Source organism: Aedes aegypti, chromosome 1 (genome assembly GCF_002204515.2).
Source record: "Aedes aegypti strain LVP_AGWG chromosome 1, AaegL5.0 Primary Assembly, whole genome shotgun sequence".
NCBI lineage: Eukaryota > Metazoa > Arthropoda > Insecta > Diptera > Culicidae > Aedes > Aedes aegypti.
In genome coordinates, this window is record NC_035107.1 from 165,737,570 (window position 1) to 165,759,259 (window position 21,690).

General features: G+C 36.6%; 1 protein-coding gene and 1 long non-coding RNA gene across 2 annotated transcripts in view; one reads left to right on the forward strand and one right to left on the reverse strand.

The window, feature by feature from the left end:
- LOC5570293 (hemicentin-1) overlaps positions 1–21,690 on the reverse strand; it is a 409,353-nt gene that overhangs the window by 34,529 nt on the left and 353,134 nt on the right. Inside the window, exon 13 of the mRNA XM_021853033.1 lies at positions 20,173–20,314. Within this exon, the coding sequence (XP_021708725.1) occupies positions 20,173–20,314 (142 nt within the window). The remainder of the gene's footprint in view (positions 1–20,172; positions 20,315–21,690) is intronic.
- On the forward strand, positions 858–21,555 carry LOC5570292. The gene is made up of 2 exons (XR_002502205.1): positions 858–1,138; positions 21,254–21,555. It is a non-coding gene; the product is annotated as an uncharacterized LOC5570292 (long non-coding RNA).

Below are 21,690 nucleotides of genomic sequence, written 5' to 3' on the forward strand. Positions count from 1 at the left end.
AGCATCAAGCCCGAAATCGGTCGTTAAAAAAGGTAATTTATATGTCCTTTTAACGTTTGTAAGAACCATAAGTGTTGTGTCCTGTCTCGCGTCGCGTCGTGTGATTGAAAATTAACATGTGCATCGTTTTTCGCTAAAAATATGTGAAAATTTAGCTATTTTAGTCTGAATTCATGTCGCTGCTATAAATAACATCCCTATTTTTGATAGTACTATACAAAGTTTTCGTTTTTCTATCAAAAACCAGATGATATCCTTAAGTTGTTTATTTTATCACCCCTTCCCCTATGCGCCTTGTGATATGATTCATGGGTAGAAGCTAGCGGCGTCTTAGTTTGATTCCTGGTTCGAGCTGGATAAATTCAAGGTTAGCATTATAACCTTACCAAAAATCCACCTATAAATAACAATGCCGTACACATTTCCTCTACAAATAGGCTTTGCCAATAAAAAATGTAGTTTTCATACAAAATAAAAAATCGTCATATTTTTTGAAAGCAACTTGAATATTCCAATCAAATAAATTTATTAATTGTCAATTCATTTTTTAATCGATAAATATCTAATTTCGTTTTATAAAAAATGCACAAATGCATTTGAAAGTCTATAATAATCGTGCAGATCCAGTGCAAAATATAACTGAAATCGCTTTACGCAAAGGGTAAACTCAGTGCATAGCATAGCATAGCATAGACTGACGCTTTACGCAAAGGGTATACTCAGTGCAATCATTAAGTTAGATATTAATTAAAAGAAAAACAAACAATATTGAAAAAATATTCCGAATGAGTAGAATATCGCACACCTCTACAGGTATCAGTATCATGGCGCAGAAAAACTACAACCCAAATACTTCGATACCAGTGCATTTCGACAAACTCGCAAAAGCGTGTGAATAGCAGTGTCCATTTGCGAAGTGCATCACTACGTGAACTCGGTCGGCCGCATTGTATCTTCGGCCTGACCAGCATTATAAAGCCTTTTATTGCCTCCCAAAGCTACCCTAAGCTGAACATGAGTGCCCGAAACCTCAGCTGCTCTACCGGTGAATTGTTGGCGGTCGCAGACATCCAGAAAAGCTAGCTTGAGTCTTCCTGGGCAAACCGAGCAAGTGTGGCGTGATGTTGCTGTTATGCAAGTATGATAAATTGTATTATTATACTTTGTGTACATTTCCTCCGTTTATCGTTGGCTGGTGAAATATAGCATCGACAGTAGAAGAGAAAGAAGAGGTTTACATTTTCCCCGTTGAGCTTTCCCTTTGAAAATGTCTATTCTGTTTGCAACGCAAGATAGAATACAGCGTTGGTGAAGAACGACAGACGAGAGGTGCTCTCGTGCAGGAAAAGCAATGTATCAGAATGTGTGATGGGAATCGGAACAAATTAGTACTGCTCGGAAAATTTATACTTATGAAAGGATGTAGTTTGCTTCCGGGAATTTTCAGAGTAGAACAAGTTCCGGTCTGGCTATCGATATGAATCGACAAGGGCGCTGAAGTCATGTACGGATCAGCAGTAGCAACACTGCATATTCTCTCTGTGCTGTGTTGTTTGGTGATGGTACAAAAACAACACCATAACTAAGAACAGGTTTCATATTCACCTCTGCAAGGTTGATATACAAGCGGAAAGACAATCAAGATGAACCGAAGCAAATATCTACACATTTGATGCACAACAGCACAGTCCAGGGACGAATAGATGCGCATTATGTGGCTTCTGCTCTTTGCAGAATGCATAGGAAAACCAATATACGTACGAGAACATTCTTAAACAATAATTATGAGAAATATATATCGAAAATATTATATGGAAATAGTACTGTATTTGTGGTTGAATTAAAAGTTTCAAACAACTTGTATCAATTTCAAAAAAGCATTTGTAATGAAAACCGTCTCATGTTTTATAAATAGCTGTTCATATCTTGAATGTTTCTTGCATTACATAAAATGTCATCTCGTTGCATTCCAGTTTTGTGGAGTTTTAACACCAACATTTTTTATCGCTTCGGCGAATCTCTCTAATCAATAGAATTATGATGAACGCGTTTTTTTCACGCGGTACCGCGTAAAAACCGCGCAAAAATAAATCACGAAAAATAACTTTTTTAGTTTAAATTTAATTAACCCGTAAAGTGGCAGGACGGACCTTAGTGCACAAAAATGCTTCAATCTCAGTCAATAGTCATTCGAATCCAATTCTTTAAAAAGTTATGGAAAGGGGATTAGTGTACCTACATTTTGGGGGGTGACCCATCCCTCAATACCCCTCCCCGCTTTTGTTTGACTCGAAAAACCTTGGCTCTTTAGTGTTTTTCTATAGCAATTTTACTAAGCATCATGAAAACAAAAATGCCATGCAGATTTTTCATTCTCAAAACTGGTCAAAATGATGGATTCAGACCAACGTAGGCATTTTGGACCATTATGGTCCTCTCGGAAGAGGACACCGGTGAATCCGGATTTATATAGGAGTGTTCATGTGAAAATGGCTGTATCTCAGTCATATACGAATCAAATCGCATTCTGTAGCCAGCATTCGGTAGCAAACCCTTAGGCTTATGTTTTTGGTGGCGCTGGAAGTTGACGCATCCCCCCTAGCCCATCCCCCTCGATGTTTAGTTTGAAATTTTTATGATTTTTCATGCAAAACTATAGAAATTTTGCTTACTACCGCAAAGAGGCTGTTTTCAAAGCAGTTTATACCTTCCACATATATCACAATGATGGCAGAATTCCTTCTTGGCTTACAATGACCTGTCTGGCCCTTCTGAAACTGATCTGGACAGCAGTGAGTACGAATTTTTTGGAAGGACTTTTATAGATGGCAAAATATTGGCCATACGTCAGTCAAGAAAGCATTCGATAGGTGCATCGTAAGTCTACCTTTTGAAGATCGCGATTCAATAGGAAGTATCACATCCGTTGGCGAATCTATGATTTCAAATTAGTTGAGTCCTGATATGTTGAAGAGATTACCAAGAATCCGATAGAAGCTTTTCAGGGATTTCAGTAGGAATACTTCTTGCATGCATGTAGGTGTTCCAGGGTATTTTTCGATTCTGGTAAGAAATATTACAATGAAAAGGAATTTTGGACTTTCGATAGGAGTTAGTTTTAGTGGGAGTTAGGGATTCTAGTGGTTTATGGTGCATGTTCTATATTTTTGAATTTTTGATCCCAATTGGTGTTCATAAATCTTGGAGGATGCTTCAAGACACCGGAATTTTGAGATTGCAATACAAGTTCTAAGTTATCAAAACTTCTTTGTTCTGAGAGTTCAGTTGAAATTGTTGGTATTCTAAGATTTAGGCTAGAATTCCGAAGATTTATAGAATTTTCTAGGATTCCAGTAAGAATTCTAAAATACCTATGGGAACTCTGAAATTTCAATGAACCCTAAGATATATTGAAGATAATCTACGATTCCGGAAGAAATTATGAGGGGCAGTGTTGAGTTCCGGATGAAATCCATGATTTCAATGACAATTCCCCTGAGATTTCATGTAAGGTATGCTGGGACTCCAATTGGAAGTCTGTGCTTCTGGTTGGAGTTCTTAGGCCCTGAAAGCAATTCTGAGATTTCTATCACGGTGGGAATTTTTAAATTTTGCAAGGATTTCTGCAAATCGTGTAGGAACTCTCAGGATTCTTATATGAAATCTGGGTTTTCGACGAAAGTTATGGGTTTTTAGTAAGAAATCCGGGATTTATAGGAACCTACAGAAACCGTGCAGGTTTTATTGAAGGTTTCACAAATTTTTGGTGCGAATGCTGGATTTCAATGGGCGATCAGAAATTTCGGCGCGAGTTGAAATCTTTGCATTCCTGTAAGAATTCTGCGATTTTGATGGGAGTTGTGGGATTTCAGTAGAAATTGAGAGTTCTGATGTATTAAGATTTAGGAGGTTACTAGAGTTTTAGAAAATTCGTAGATTTCGGTAAGAATTCGGATGTTTTTGTGGTAATTCTAGAATTCTGAAGATCATCCTGGAACATTGGAGAGAATCTTGTGATTCCGGAGAGAATCCTGTCTGGAAATTTTGGAAGGAATGATGGAATTTGAAAACACATCTTTTGATTTCTGATGTATTTTTGGATTTCGGTAGGAAATTCCACGATTTCAGTATCATTTCTTACATTTCGGTATAATTTATTGCAATTTATGGTGGAACTTTTTGGAGTCTTTATTCACTACCAATGAAAGCTTTTGGAATCTGAAAGAAATTTTGAGATGTCAATAAAGATTCTGGGATTCCCGTATGACGTCAAGGGATTCAGTTGAACTACACTGAAATTTAGAGTTTTAGTGTGGGTTTTCAAGAATTTCGGTGAGAATACTATAATATCTATAGAATGTTTAAAAATTTGAGAAGAATCCTAAGTTTTCCATACGAATTCTCAGATTCCGAAAGCGAAAATGTTAGTTTTATGGTATAGTTTCTGTAAAAATGGCAATCTGGAATTTTTTAGGGTATTTTATTATCCTGATCAGCATCTAGGGATTATGGGGGAATTACTAACATTACAAGGAGAATTCAGCCATATCAATAGGAATCCTGGTATTATGGGAGAAATCCTGGGTTTTCAATGTGTGATTGCAATCTTCAATTTCGGTGGAAATAAATGGGTATTGTGTTATGTCACAATACTGGAATACTGGAACTACGATTATTACTGGAATTTGGAAATAATATATATAATGGAATACAGATAAATAGTGAATACAATATAATATCTGGTGTTGTGGTAGGAATCCTAGGATTTTGATAGTGATTGATAGGGAGAACTATAGTTGTGTGATTTTGATGAGAAGGCAATTGAAACTGCATTGGAAGTTCAGGTTTATATTGCGCATTTCTTTCACCACTGGACTATCGCAGAAGTTTTTACAAGTGCGGAAACGCTAATAAAAGTGCGCAATTGCATCAAATCGGGTAGGTGTATTCGGGGGACATATTCTTCGTAAATCAATGAATAAGTGCTCTGAAGACACCAACAGGATTCAATGCAATTCCGCACTTTTATTCACATTTTCGCACTTATGAGGCCGCACTTCGCAGTCCAGTAGTGAATGCAATACACAATATTGTGTGTACAAAAATTTCGGCTAAATTTTTTGAAGAAATTAAAAAAAATGATAATTGTTGTAGGATTTCAATACAGAAATTTAGAGATACAGGGATTCAAGAAAAATCTCGTGGATTGGATTTTTGTATTCCAAACGATAACGATTATTGGAGAATTCAAACGGCATCCGCTTGAGATTTTGGTGGATATTCTTGGATTCCTGAAGATCTTTTCTAAATTCCAAAATTCCAATCGGAATTCCAGAATTTCAACCGTTTCTCCTACTATAGTCATAAGCCAAATTTCATATGCCATTCGACATCTTAAACCTGCCAATGCATTCAAAATTTCCACCAAAATTCAAGGGATTTCAAGTGTTTTTTTTCGGATTGCTAGAACTTTTGAGGTATTTCATTTTTTTTTTCTTGACATTTTTTATATACCTATCCAAGACTTCTCCATATTCCTATTTTATAAATTCGAGTTTTCCATCGGATACCTGCACCATATATTGGAATTCCTGAAATTACACCAAAAAAATCCCTGACATAATCCAAGAATTTTATCGATATTCAAATATTACAACCGGAAATTTGGGAGTTCAGAATCCTCCCTTGAAAATCTCATTAAATCTATAGAGAACTCAGAGAATGTCTATCCAAATGAAAGGATTTCACCCTCAATCACATAATGCTTATAGGATTTCCTCAATCTCAGAATATTAATAATTGTGAAATTCCAGAATTTTCTCCAGAAACTCAAAAATTGCTCCAATATCCTAGAGTGAATCTCCAGGAATGTACTTAAAAATCCCAACATTCTCACCTAAATCTCAGAATACCCACAATAAAACCAGAAGAACTATATGAATTCCTATTGCAATCTAAGAAGACACATCGCAATTCCAGAAATCGTTTCGGAATACACGGAATCTCAGAAATCATATGAGACTGCTAAGAACTTCTACCCGATTCTCAGAAAACTTTCCTCAACCTTGAGATTGCCACCAACAGAAATCTTATTACCTCTAACAAAATCTAAGAATCGGAATTTCATCAGAATTTCACTTATCAGAAAATAGACATCAAAAAAAGGGACCCTTGGCAAATGTTTTTTTTTTTGCCAAATATTCGGGAAATTAAAAAAAAAACAAAAGGAATCTAATATCTTGAGGATCTGGATTTTTGATAGAAATTTTTGGAGTTTGGTAGAACTGCAGCGGGAGTTAGGTTTTATGAACATTGTTCTGGAATTCCGAGAAAGCGCTGGTAATGGTATAGACATTCTGGATTTTGTTTATTACGTCCATGCATTTCAATGGGAATTTTGGAATTTCGGAGAAATCGATTGCATGCTTGGTTCCTATATTTGAAAATGTATCTATCCAATACTTTGGTTTGAACTACTGGGATTTTGGCAGAGAATCTTTGATTCCGAAAGTAGTTGTGATATTTTTATGGAAATCCTGATAGAAGTTCTTGATACATGATCATTGATGAGTGTTCTGAAGAATTCTTGGAATTCGAAAGTAATACTGAGATTTTGATGAGATAGTGGGTATTCTGAGATTGAGGAAATCATATAAGCATTATGTGATTGAGGGTGAAATCCTTTTATTTGGATAGACATTCTCTGAGTTCTCTATAGATTTAATGAGATTTTCAAGGGAGGATTCTGAACTCCCAAATTTCCGGTTGTAATATTTGAATATCGATAAAATTCTTGGATTATGTCAGGGATTTTTTTGGTGTAATTTCAGGAATTCCAATATATGGTGCAGGTATCCGATGGAAAACTCGAATTTATAAAATAGGAATATGGAGAAGTCTTGGATAGGTATATAAAAAATGTCAAGAAAAAAAAAATGAAATACCTCAAAAGTTCTAGCAATCCGAAAAAAAAAACACTTGAAATCCCTTGAATTTTGGTGGAAATTTTGAATGGATTGGCAGGTTTAAGATGTCGAATGGCATATGAAATTTGGCTTATGACTATAGTAGGAGAAACGGTTGAAATTCTGGAATTCCGATTGGAATTTTGGAATTTAGAAAAGATCTTCAGGAATCCAAGAATATCCACCAAAATCTCAAGCGGATGCCGTTTGAATTCTCCAATAATCGTTATCGTTTGGAATACAAAAATCCAATCCACGAGATTTTTCTTGAATCCCTGTATCTCTAAATTTCTGTATTGAAATCCTACAACAATTATCATTTTTTTTAATTTCTTCAGAAAATTTAGCCGAAATTTTTGTACACACAATATTGTGTATTGCATTCACTACTGGACTGCGAAGTGCGGCCTCATAAGTGCGAAAATGTGAATAAAAGTGCGGAATTGCATTGAATCCTGTTGGTGTCTTCAGAGCACTTATTCATTGATTTACGAAGAATATGTCCCCCGAATACACCTACCCGATTTGATGCAATTGCGCACTTTTATTAGCGTTTCCGCACTTGTAAAAACTTCTGCGATAGTCCAGTGGTGAAAGAAATGCGCAATATAAACCTGAACTTCCAATGCAGTTTCAATTGCCTTCTCATCAAAATCACACAACTATAGTTCTCCCTATCAATCACTATCAAAATCCTAGGATTCCTACCACAACACCAGATATTATATTGTATTCACTATTTATCTGTATTCCATTATATATATTATTTCCAAATTCCAGTAATAATCGTAGTTCCAGTATTCCAGTATTGTGACATAACACAATACCCATTTATTTCCACCGAAATTGAAGATTGCAATCACACATTGAAAACCCAGGATTTCTCCCATAATACCAGGATTCCTATTGATATGGCTGAATTCTCCTTGTAATGTTAGTAATTCCTCCATAATCCCTAGATGCTGATCAGGATAATAAAATACCCTAAAAAATTCCAGATTGCCATTTTTACAGAAACTATACCATAAAACTAACATTTTCGCTTTCGGAATCTGAGAATTCGTATGGAAAACTTAGGATTCTTCTCAAATTTTTAAACATTCTATAGATATTATAGTATTCTCACCGAAATTCTTGAAAACCCACACTAAAACTCTAAATTTCAGTGTAGTTCAACTGAATCCCTTGACGTCATACGGGAATCCCAGAATCTTTATTGACATCTCAAAATTTCTTTCAGATTCCAAAAGCTTTCATTGGTAGTGAATAAAGACTCCAAAAAGTTCCACCATAAATTGCAATAAATTATACCGAAATGTAAGAAATGATACTGAAATCGTGGAATTTCCTACCGAAATCCAAAAATTTCTATCGGAATACCAATACATCAGAAATCAAAAGATGTGTTTTCAAATTCCATCATTCCTTCCGAAATTTCCAGACAGGATTCTCTCCGGAATCACAAGATTCTCTCTAATGTTCCAGGATGATCTTCAGAATTCTAGAATTACCACAAAAACATCCGAATTCTTACCGAAATCTACGAATTTTCTAAAACTCTAGTAACCTCCTAAATCTTAATACATCAGAACTCTCAATTTCTACTGAAATCCCACAACTCCCATCAAAATCGCAGAATTCTTACAGGAATGCAAAGATTTCAACTCGCGCCGAAATTTCTGATCGCCCATTGAAATCCAGCATTCGCACCAAAAATTTGTGAAACCTTCAATAAAACCTGCACGGTTTCTGTAGGTTCCTATAAATCCCGGATTTCTTACTAAAAACCCATAACTTTCGTCGAAAACCCAGATTTCATATAAGAATCCTGAGAGTTCCTACACGATTTGCAGAAATCCTTGCAAAATTTAAAAATTCCCACCGTGATAGAAATCTCAGAATTGCTTTCAGGGCCTAAGAACTCCAACCAGAAGCACAGACTTCCAATTGGAGTCCCAGCATACCTTACATGAAATCTCAGGGGAATTGTCATTGAAATCATGGATTTCATCCGGAACTCAACACTGCCCCTCATAATTTCTTCCGGAATCGTAGATTATCTTCAATATATCTTAGGGTTCATTGAAATTTCAGAGTTCCCATAGGTATTTTAGAATTCTTACTGGAATCCTAGAAAATTCTATAAATCTTCGGAATTCTAGCCTAAATCTTAGAATACCAACAATTTCAACTGAACTCTCAGAACAAAGAAGTTTTGATAACTTAGAACTTGTATTGCAATCTCAAAATTCCGGTGTCTTGAAGCATCCTCCAAGATTTATGAACACCAATTGGGATCAAAAATTCAAAAATATAGAACATGCACCATAAACCACTAGAATCCCTAACTCCCACTAAAACTAACTCCTATCGAAAGTCCAAAATTCCTTTTCATTGTAATATTTCTTACCAGAATCGAAAAATACCCTGGAACACCTACATGCATGCAAGAAGTATTCCTACTGAAATCCCTGAAAAGCTTCTATCGGATTCTTGGTAATCTCTTCAACATATCAGGACTCAACTAATTTGAAATCATAGATTCGCCAACGGATGTGATACTTCCTATTGAATCGCGATCTTCAAAAGGTAGACTTACGATGCACCTATCGAATGCTTTCTTGACTGACGTATGGCCAATATTTTGCCATCTATAAAAGTCCTTCCAAAAAATTCGTACTCACTGCTGTCCAGATCAGTTTCAGAAGGGCCAGACAGGTCATTGTAAGCCAAGAAGGAATTCTGCCATCATTGTGATATATGTGGAAGGTATAAACTGCTTTGAAAACAGCCTCTTTGCGGTAGTAAGCAAAATTTCTATAGTTTTGCATGAAAAATCATAAAAATTTCAAACTAAACATCGAGGGGGATGGGCTAGGGGGGATGCGTCAACTTCCAGCGCCACCAAAAACATAAGCCTAAGGGTTTGCTACCGAATGCTGGCTACAGAATGCGATTTGATTCGTATATGACTGAGATACAGCCATTTTCACATGAACACTCCTATATAAATCCGGATTCACCGGTGTCCTCTTCCGAGAGGACCATAATGGTCCAAAATGCCTACGTTGGTCTGAATCCATCATTTTGACCAGTTTTGAGAATGAAAAATCTGCATGGCATTTTTGTTTTCATGATGCTTAGTAAAATTGCTATAGAAAAACACTAAAGAGCCAAGGTTTTTCGAGTCAAACAAAAGCGGGGAGGGGTATGGAGGGATGGGTCACCCCCCAAAATGTAGGTACACTAATCCCCTTTCCATAACTTTTTAAAGAATTGGATTCGGATGACTATTGACTGAGATTGAAGCATTTTTGTGCACTAAGGTCCGTCCTGCCACTTTACGGGTTAAAAGCATAATGCAGATCAAAATTTTTGATTTTTTTTTTCTGGGATTCGATTTCTGATACACTTTGTGGAAAAAAAACTGTTTTTGAAAAAAAGTGTTAAGGGATTATTTTTCGGTAGTGTAATTTTTTATTTGGGGAAGGGTGGAAAAATGAACGATGGCGGTAAAATGAGCCTTTTTCCGAGAAAAAACAAATTTCCATAATTCTTTATCACTCACGGATGGTTTAAAGCATGAATTAGAATGTTCGGGTTGATACGGAGTTCAATTTAGGTAAAAAAAATTAACTAAAACTAAGATGTTATAAAACCACGGTAGAACTAACGTATCTTTTAGCTCGTAGGTTTTGAGGTTTTTCAGTGTATTCACCACACTGATAAACCTCAAGACCTACGAGCTAAAAGTTACGCTAGTTCGATATAATATGATGCCAAACCTGATACCTTAAGAATGAATTTTGAATGGCTTACAATCATTAATGGGTATATTTTCGGAAATGACATTTGTTAAAAATATTAGCTTTGCTCACGTATTTTGCATGATGTTCATTTTACCACCACAGTTGTTCATTTTACCCACATACTGCAGAATATTTGCATCGTTTTTTACTAGCGATAAAAATATGTGAACATTTAGACATTTTACAATGAATTCGTGTCGCTGCTTTAGATTACATACCTATTTTTTATGCTGTGCGATAGAACTTCAAGACCCTTCTCATATCTGGCCGTTTTGCTCCTCTATCAACATAATTTTTGAACCATTGATAACCATTGATAACCAATTATTAAGCTCAATATAACTGAGAAAATGAATGAGTTTACAATGTTACGATGAAGAGATGATCCTCTTATGTCTCCCAGTGGCGATAGTTTTATCTCACTCCATTAACTATTCTTCTATCAAGGGGGTGAAAACTTATGCCAACTACCAAGGGTCCAAACATCTATTTTATAAGTTTATTGCAAATAAAATCCGATGTCACAAAAATTAACATGATTTGCAATAATTTTGTTGTTTTTAACATCCTTGCAACACATTCTGTAATATATTTGTTATAATTATAATAAGGTTTGTTATTTTTTAGTTTTGATTGGTGCAAATTTTGTTAGAATTTTTGTTATTTTAACTACTTACTGTTCATGTTTTATAACAACTGGTGATATAAAAACATCGTATCAGAGGGAACACATTCTGTTATAATCTTGTTTCTTCCGTCGTGTCATCCCATATCGTTTTTTGATACAAAATTAATTGTAAAAGTAAAATTAATATGTTCGAGTAGAAAAATAAATTTGCGATAACAATCAAAATTTATTTCATCCAGAAAACGCACAGAATACGTATTTCCTGAGCTTTTGAGTCTGTGAATCAAAATTGAAGGCAACCACATGTAAGTTTTAAGGCGTTAAGTCACTCCATTAAATATGTTTGAGTAAAAAAATACATTTTTGTATTTAGTAAAAAAATACATCAAATTTGTTTTTACTTAGAAAACCACATAAAAAGGTTATGTCATGAGTTTGTTCGTCTGTAAATAAAAATTCAAGGCTATAATATGTACTTTTTTCAGTATTCGGCACGATTGACCTTGTAGAAGTCAACTAAACATGTTTGAGCAGAGATTGAAATTTTTGATTACACTCAAAATTCCTTTAACTTAATATACTGCGAAACTCCTAGTTTTTTTTATCCGTTTGCAAATCAAATATAGGACATGTGGTTTTTCGATATTGATTTACTTGTAGAAGTGAAATGGTTATGTTTGGGAAAAAAGTAAATATAGAACTGTGTAGAAAAGTTATTTGAAGTGAAAAACTTAAAAAGAAGTATGTTTGTAAATCAAAATCGAAACTTTCTGGGTGAAATTAATTTGTAATGTAATCAATACTATCTTGTTCTACTCAAACATGTTCACTTGACTTTTACAAGTTAGTTCATGCAGAAAAAAAAACATGTTACAACCTTTAATTTTGAATTTCCGATATAAAAGCTCAGGAAATAAGTTTTCTGAGTGGTTTTCAGGGTAAAATAAATTTTGGGTGTAGCTGGAATTATATTTTTTACTCATATTAATTTTACCTTCAAAATCAAATTTTTATCGATAAAATCAAATGTTATGGCTTTGAATTTTGAGTTACAAAATTTTACGACTCCGCAAAAAAGAGTTTATCTCAATATTTTACGTAAAAGGAGTTTTGAGTGTAATCAAAAAACTATATTTCTGCTCAAACATATGCACTTGGTTCCTACAAGCCTTGTGTTTTTATTTACAGACGACACAAGTTTTTTGTGTTGTTTTCTAGATAGAACAATTTTGAATATAGTCAAAAATTTCTTTTTCTACTCAAATGAATATATTATGAGTTTTACAACTGAATTCTTCCCGAAAAATTACATGTCAAGCCTTTCATTTTGATTTACAGACAAGAAAGCTCAGAAAAACCCGTCCTCCAGGTAAACTGAATTTTATTTGACTTTCACAATCAATTTTCTGTTGAAAAAACTATATGTCATTGCTTTGAATTTTGAGTTACAGGCAAACTGGTCCTTAAAAAGGGGTTTTCGTAGTATATTAAGCAAGAAAAAATTTGAGTGTAATCAAAAATTTCAATTCTTGCTCAAACATGTTTACAACACATTCATACCAAAAGAACTAAATTTCATAGCCTTGAGGTTTTATTCACAGACGAGCAAAGTCGGGAAATAAGTTTTTGTGCATTGTTTTCTTAGTAAAAACAGAGTGCTTTGCGAAGACCCAAGCAGTACGATTCATTTTCGCGCGCTCGGAATGTTTTTCGGTGGCTTCGTTCGTTTGCCCAGTGCTTTGCGAAGACCGAAGCCGTCCGATTCATTTTCGCGCGCTCGGAGTGTTTTTCGCTGGCTTCGTTCGTTTGCCCAGTGCTTTGCGAAGACCCAAGCAGTCCGATTCATTATCGCGCGCTCGGAGTGTTTTCCGGTGGCTTCGTTCGTTTGCCCAGTGCTTTGCGAAGACCCAAGCAGTACGATTCATTTTCGCGCGCTCGGAATGTTTTTCGGTGGCTTCGTTTGTTTGCCCAGTGCTTTGCGAAGACCCAAGCAGTCCGATTCATTTTCGCGCTTGGAGTGTGTTTTCGGTGGCTTCGTTCGTTTGCCCAGTGCTTTGCGAAGACCCAAGCAGTACGATTCATTTTCGCGCGCTCGGAGTGTTTTCCGGTGGCTTCGTTCGTTTGCCCAGTGCTTTGCGAAGACCCAAGCAGTACGATTCATTTTCGCGCGCTCGGAATGTTTTTCGGTGGCTTCGTTCGTTTGCCCAGTGCTTTGCGAAGACCGAAGCCGTCCGATTCATTTTCGCGCGCTCGGAGTGTTTTTCGCTGGCTTCGTTCGTTTGCCCAGTGCTTTGCGAAGACCCAAGCAGTCCGATTCATTATCGCGCGCTCGGAGTGTTTTCCGGTGGCTTCGTTTGTTTGCCCAGTGATTTGCGAAGACCCAAGCAGTCCGATTCATTTTCGCGCGCTTGGAGTGTTTTTCCGTGGCTTCGTTCGTTTGCCCAGTGCTTTGCGAAGACCCAAGCAGTCCGATTCATTTTCGCGCGCTCGGAGTGTTTTTCCGTGGCTTCGTTCGTTTGCCCAGTGCTTTGCGAAGACCCAAGCAGTCCGATTCATTTTTGCGCGCTCGGAGTGTTTTTCGCTGGGTTCGTTCGTTTGCCCAGTGCTTTGCGAAGACCCAAGCAGTCCGATTCATTATCGCGCGCTCGGAGTGTTTTTCGGTGGCTTCGTTCGTTTGCCCAGTGCTTTGCGAAGACCCAAGCAGTACGATTCATTTTCGCGCGCTCGGAATGTTTTTCGGTGGCTTCGTTTGTTTGCCCAGTGATTTGCGAAGACCCAAGCAGTCCGATTCATTTTCGCGCGCTTGGAGTGTTTTTCCGTGGCTTCGTTCGTTTGCCCAGTGCTTTGCGAAGACCCAAGCAGTCCGATTCATTTTCGCGCGCTCGGAGTGTTTTTCCGTGGCTTCGTTCGTTTGCCCAGTGCTTTGCGAAGACCGAAGCAGTCCGATTCATTTTTGCGCGCTCGGAGTGTTTTTCGCTGGGTTCGTTCGTTTGCCCAGTGCTTTGCGAAGACCCAAGCAGTCCGATTCATTATCGCGCGCTCGGAGTGTTTTTCGGTGGCTTCGTTCGTTTGCCCAGTGCTTTGCGAAGACCCAAGCAGTACGATTCATTTTCGCGCGCTCGGAATGTTTTTCGGTGGCTTCGTTTGTTTGCCCAGTGCTTTGCGAAGACCCAAGCAGTCCGATTCATTTTCGCGCTTGGAGTGTGTTTTCGGTGGCTTCGTTCGTTTGCCCAGTGCTTTGCGAAGACCCAAGCAGTACGATTCATTTTCGCGCGCTCGGAGTGTTTTCCGGTGGCTTCGTTCGTTTGCCCAGTGCTTTGCGAAGACCCAAGCAGTACGATTCATTTTCGCGCGCTCGGAATGTTTTTCGGTGGCTTCGTTCGTTTGCCCAGTGCTTTGCGAAGACCGAAGCCGTCCGATTCATTTTCGCGCGCTCGGAGTGTTTTTCGCTGGCTTCGTTCGTTTGCCCAGTGCTTTGCGAAGACCCAAGCAGTCCGATTCATTATCGCGCGCTCGGAGTGTTTTCCGGTGGCTTCGTTCGTTTGCCCAGTGCTTTGCGAAGACCCAAGCAGTCCGATTCATTTTCGCGCGCTCGGAATGTTTTTCGGTGGCTTCGTTTGTTTGCCCAGTGATTTGCGAAGACCCAAGCAGTCCGATTCATTTTCGCGCGCTCGGAGTGTTTTTCCGTGGCTTCGTTCGTTTGCCCAGTGCTTTGCGAAGACCCAAGCAGTCCGATTCAATTTTTGCGCGCTCGGAGTGTTTTTGTTTTTCAGTTAGCACTTCATTCGCGCGCCATCGGAGTTATTTTATATTCCTGCTTATACGTGTTGACGCTGCGATTGTAACTGTTCAGTCGAGGATGGATTACCAATTGGTGAGCTCGTTTCATGCTTCTAATAACACATTTGTATCATAACATGTATTTTTTTAAGAATTTTTTGAACAAACTATGAATAGTTCATCCCTTTAAGTGTTGACATAAGCGCTTATTCATGTTTTATAAAATTTCGAGATTCAAACTTTTGAATAGTTCGATGTTTAAGATGTCGATGCATTGATAGATAACTTTTTAAACAGAGGTTACATGAATCGCATCACTTACCAAGGTGAATCCTGATCATGTAGCTTTGAAGCCCTCCCACTAACGAAACTCCTTCCCGTGGCAACCATGAAGATGCAGAGGTATACTCGGTCTTTAGTAACAATGGATGTCACACTAACATTCCTTCCCTTCCCCGATGACCGTAAGGACGTGGCCGGCGCCGTTATTGGCATTACTAATTTCAGAGACCTCGTAAATGTACATTGAAGATGGTATGCTACTCCTAAGCTACATCTGTTGGTTCCCTGTACAATTTCGATGATTCTTGTCAATCACGGAGTAGCAACTACGAATTGTACGGTCATCAATGCTCATGCTCATGCTCATGCTCAATGTTTTCTTAGTAAAAACACTTTGGAGTGTTGTCGAATATATCTTTTTCTCTTCTAGAATATTCACTCAACTTCTACAAGCAAATTCGAGCTGAAAAAACTATATATTACAGCCTTCAATTTCGAATTACAGACAAAAAAGCTGAGGAAATACGTTTTCTGTATGGTTTTCTTGGTGAAATAAATTTTGAGTGTAATTAGAAGTTTATTTTTTTACTCCAACATTTTCATTAGACTTTCACAATTCATTTTATGTCGAAAAAAATGTGTCATCGCTCTGAATTTTGAACAGGCAAATGGGTCCAAAAATAAGGTCTTCCATAATATTTTAAGTTAACAATTTTTGAGTGAAATAAAAAATTTATTTCTGCTCAAACATGTTTTCTTGACTTCTGCAAGTTAATTCATGCTGATAAAACTACCTGTCATAGACTTGAATTTTTATTCACTGACGAACAAATTCGGGAAATAAGGATTCTATACCATTTCCCGGAATACCATTTCCCGAAATACCATTACCCGGAATGCAATTAACCGCAATGTACCATTACCCGGAAAACCATTTACCGGAATCCTCCATTAATCAAACCTTCCATTCTTCAAAAGACATCTCCAAACTGTTATGGACTAAATATGTTGTTACGACTCAACTGGGATAAAGCCTGCTTCTCAGCTCCTCTACGAGCATTTCTACAGTTATTAGCTGAGAGCCTATTCCAACTGATCATTTTTGCATACGTTTATAGTTTGACAAGTATGTAAGTGCTCTAGCTCTAGAGGGTAGTCCAATTTGCCAACCAGAAATAATTTTGAACCGGCGGATTCAATTCTACCAACCTCAGCTTGATCTTTGCGAATAGCTTTACTTTGCCTCAACGTAGGCCCTAAAGTATCAACGAAGATAACGGTACCTACATTTAATTGAATGTGTAATTTATTTTCGATTTAATTAGAAAAGAGTCGCCTGACATAGATAGGAAACCATTACAGGCTAGGGCCAAAATAATGCAAGGATTTGTTTTGCTAAATAACAACGAGGTCAATAGATCGAATAAGGTTTGGTACCATTGAGTAAATGAAACTCTTTGCATAAGAAAATGTTTAGAGTTATAATGGTTTTCTTATTTTCTGAAGATAACACAGTTGAAAATCCAATTTTAAAATTGTATCAAAATATGAAAAACACAAATTTTGCGAGGGCAGTGACATACAACAGTGCAATTCTCAATTTAGCGTTATGATTTAAGGAAAGCTAAAAAATCAAGTGAAGTGCCTAAACACATTTTAGGCAGTTTTGAGTTATGTACACCAAAAAGTTCTGCAATTTCCAAGTTTTCCAATGGTATTTTTTAAACTAGATTTTTGTCACTTACACCTCTTTGCTTCTAACACCCTCAAATATTAGTTTAGCGCCTTGGTAATCGAGAGTTGGGACACAATTCGCCATTGTGACGTCCATCTTTGGATTTTTAGATATTGCACCACAATAGATCTTCTTTTCCCTTGAATTTGCTTGATTGTGCTATTTTTATCCGAATGTCATATCTCTGAATGTCTGTACCCCGAATTCAGTGCCAGGGTGATAAACTAGAAAGAACAATAAGCAATCATACGAAGAAGATATTTGGTAATTTCGATTAAACACATATTGCCAAAAATTTCGAGATCGGTGGAACTCGAAAGAACCGCCAATCAAATAAAGAAGGGTGAATATCAGATGACCCAAAATGGGTCATTCTAGGAAGAGGGATATTCGGGAGATTTGCATTCAGGTGATTAATATTTGCGAAAATGATATTCGGTCTATTGACACTCGGCGAAAAGTAGCACAACCAATCGTTTTGAGAATTCCAATCATTGCTTATTTATAATCATTTGGACACTTGGGAAATTGACGGTCAAATGATAAAAGTAAAGTTACATAGTTGTAGCCATATTTAGCTTGTTCAACCAAGACAAGCTGCAGAGGTAAGTTGAAAGAACAGCTTATTTTTATAAGAAGGGCAAATCATCTATGGAATGCAAATATTTGAAGATATTGCATATTGACATGATCTGGTCTCTTCGTTTATGTATTTTGAACGAAGAAGCTCCCCCAGCAGAAGAAAATAACTACTGAATACCAAATTGAGGTATTCCATACCAGATAATTTCCAATACTTACAACCTGAATGAGGTATGAATGAGCCCTGCATAAGAGGTAAAATAACGCAAATAATACCTTCTGCATATTCTACAAATACCAAGCTGATAACTAGATCAGATATTGTAATACCTAAATAATATTTTAAAAGTGAAATTTTTCAATACTAGTTCAATACCTCCAGCAGTCCTCAATAGCTGTCGAATACCAAAATGAAGTATTTTGAATTGTTTTAAACATTTTTTTCAAATACCATTATTATACCAAAATGAGGTATTGATAACTGAACAATACCTAATTGTGGTATGATACCAAAATATGGTATGCATAAGTTATTGGCGAGTTATTCTTTCCTCCTCGGGTCCTCTTTCAATTATCTTTGGTGATCATTTCAAATATTTTAAGTCAACATACTGACCTGAATGACTGTAAAACGTTAAAAGGACGTCAATGGAAAAAATAGTCAACATTGGACTTACCGGTAAATGGTTCATTCCGGTAAATGGTTTTCCGGTAAATTGCATTCCGGGTAATGGTTTTCCGGGTAATGTCGGAGAACCGAAATAAGTTTTTAGTGTTGTTTTCTAGGTAAATACAATTTTGAGTGTAATCAAAAATTTCTTTCTCTTCTTTTTAAGAATCACTCGACGCCCGCCACACAAGACCCAATTGAATCAAATATATGTTATTAAAAAAATGATAAAAAGTTTCTTATTTCTTAAGGGCTTGGCAGTTTTTTAATATGAATAAGATTTTGATTTCTAGTAGCATTGCATTGTTGTTTACTTATTTTGTGGAGGAAATAGAGAAGGACTTCTTTGGTCTATCAGTGTCCAACAGTACCGTTGGGTAGGAAAAAAATAATATATTTGAAATGATTTATTTGTATTCTCACTATAAAAAGTTGCTGAAACTAATAATCCATAAAATGTGCTACGACTAAAAGTAAAATAGTAACATTGTACTGAAAAGGAACAACGTTGTCATGTTTTGCTGCTCCACTGATTCGACCAACCACGTAAAGTAAATTAAAACCTGGCAAGACCATTGCTCTCCCGAGTCTATTTAAATGAAGCGAGGAAAACCATTCATCTATCACTGGCTGAGATCTGGCGAGGTGGCGAACGACGAATGAAATACCGGCCATGTCAAGGCAGTTATCATCAACAACAGCCACTGTGTCCTTCTTTTAGTCACTCATTTCCACACAAACACACACACGCAAACAAATACATACAAATATCACTTTGCAGTAGGGTGTCCCAGCAAAAATTAACAATGTTCGAAAATGTAGAGTGTTGAATCTTAGAATGATAGATGTGCTAGATATGCTTATTTATAGGATTTTTGTTGAACAAATATTTTTTCTGGAATCTATTAAAGGTTCCACCAGATCGTTTTATGAAAAATAATTGTTTTATTTTAAGGTTTTGTAGAAATGTTTTTTAAAACTGATATTTTTGTTTTTTTATTCTTTGAGCAATATCGAACATACGCGTATTGATTTTTAAAATAAATAAATTAATTTTTCTGCAATACTTTTTAAATAAGGGTCATTATCTGTCCAATATTCATTCAAAATATATATATGTACGATTTTTATTCCAGACCTTGAAAGCCGCATCCAGTAGCACTATTCATAATGGAAAAAAGATCAAAATAATATTGACAGTGGACTGACATTGCCGTTTGAGTAAATGAGAAACTAACCATTGCTTTTGTTTGTGGTAAATAGTGCTATCGAGTAGAGGTGTCAGGTTTTGAAATAAAAAAAACCGTACATTTATTCTAGATTGAATGTTCGCCAAGAATTTCACAAAAATCGTCTTTCTTAAGGTTTTAAAAAGCTCTCAAGACAAAAAACTGCACATTTTCAAAAATAATATCACATGAATGTATAATAATACTCATAGAAAAAAAATAGTAGGCTATAATACCATTTGCGAAACACTTCCAAATAAAACATTTATTATATTGAAATTGGCTGTTTTTCATTCATTGATCTGATGGAACCTCTAAACAATTTTTCGGAATTTTCATATCTACTACATGACTTTTTGAATATTAAATTTTCCTGGGACACCCTACTACACCGCCAAGAAGCACAGGTGTTTCTGAATCCTGGCCGGCAAACGGTTGGTGGTGTGAAAATTCATCAGCACGATTTGTATGGTGGAACAGACATCTACTCACCAGTATACTTGGCCACTCCCTTGAAGGTGATATCATCCACTATCACCGGTTCGGAACGACCTTTTGCATTTGCCGCAAACAGGATGATACGGTACGAGGTGCCCGGCTCTAGATTATCTAAGAAAAATTGCACCGGAGGATGCTGGAAGAGAACGGCGAGAAACAGAATGATAAAAATGTTTAGTATAGCGGTTGAACTCAACCATGTCAAAGCTATTGTGGATCGAACATTGGCGTAACTAGACGATAAGCTGTTGGATTGAGAAACACGTTGCGTTCATCAATAGCACAGTTCAATAAAAAGATAGATCTGAATACACAGAGACGCGTCTCTGTACAAAAAAAAACAAAAATAATGGCGTTTTAAGAACTTTGTGTCTGCTTTAGTACGTATCTATATAACTTTAAATAAAAATGAAATAGTGTGTGTATGCAGTGAATTAGCTTGCGAACGGGTTATCGGATTTTGATTTTATCTCCTATGGTGTTCGCGAAGTGTTCCGACGTGTTCGCGTATATAAAAAAGTAGTAGATATTCAGCGAAACTCGTGTTTCAATGGTATCTGTCCTGTACGTATTCCATAATAATTTCGGAATAAAGAGCCGTTCTAGTTTCATATGGCAGTTCTTGGTATCTTGAGCAATTCATCGGTATAAAAATTAATTTTAAACCAATGTTAATTTTAAAACGTCAATACTGATCTTTAATACGTAAATGTTACCATCGACCTTTAGAGGCAGTTATATAGTAGATTCAATGACATACCATTTTGTCTTAAATTTCGAAAATGTCTCATATTCTGAACTCTCGATATTAAACAGTGATTTTTCAATTAAATCTCCAAAAATTCTTCATAGACTGAAAATGTTAGTTTTAACCTCCAAAATCGTTATTGCTCGGAATATAAGTCATGTTCGGAATTTGAGAAGAAAGGGTTTACTGAGCGTAATATAGTTTTATCTTTGGAACATTTGGTCTGTATTTATCTCAATCGATTTTGATCTTGTTTCATTCGAACATCCTACTGAAAAAAAAAAAACACTTATATGGTAAAATTTGCTTGCATTTGACACTTTACAGATTAGAACTGCACCCTCCTCTGTGACGCCAATGGATCTGAACCGGAAAAATACCGACTCTGCATGCTGGGTGGATCAGGAGGCAGATGAGCACGATGATAATAACAGTTTCCGGGAATGGGTAATGCAGTTGGAACAATTGAAAACAACAAGGAAACTCGTTATTCCGAGCATGAAGCACACCACCAGGAAGAGTTGCTGCATCTCGAATGAAAGCAACAGCGTCAATAACAGAGTATGAACTTTATTGTGGAGAATACACTGAAATGGGCTGATAGGGTGCCGGAGCCTATTTTAAGCAAAGTCTTTGATGCCTTTCATGACTTAAGTCTGCGTTGCAGACAATTACAGTCACAATTGTCAGTGAAATTGCGATTTAGGAAAGAAGTGCATATTGCCAAACATACAAGCTTTTACCCTAAAAGTTATTTCAGCAGG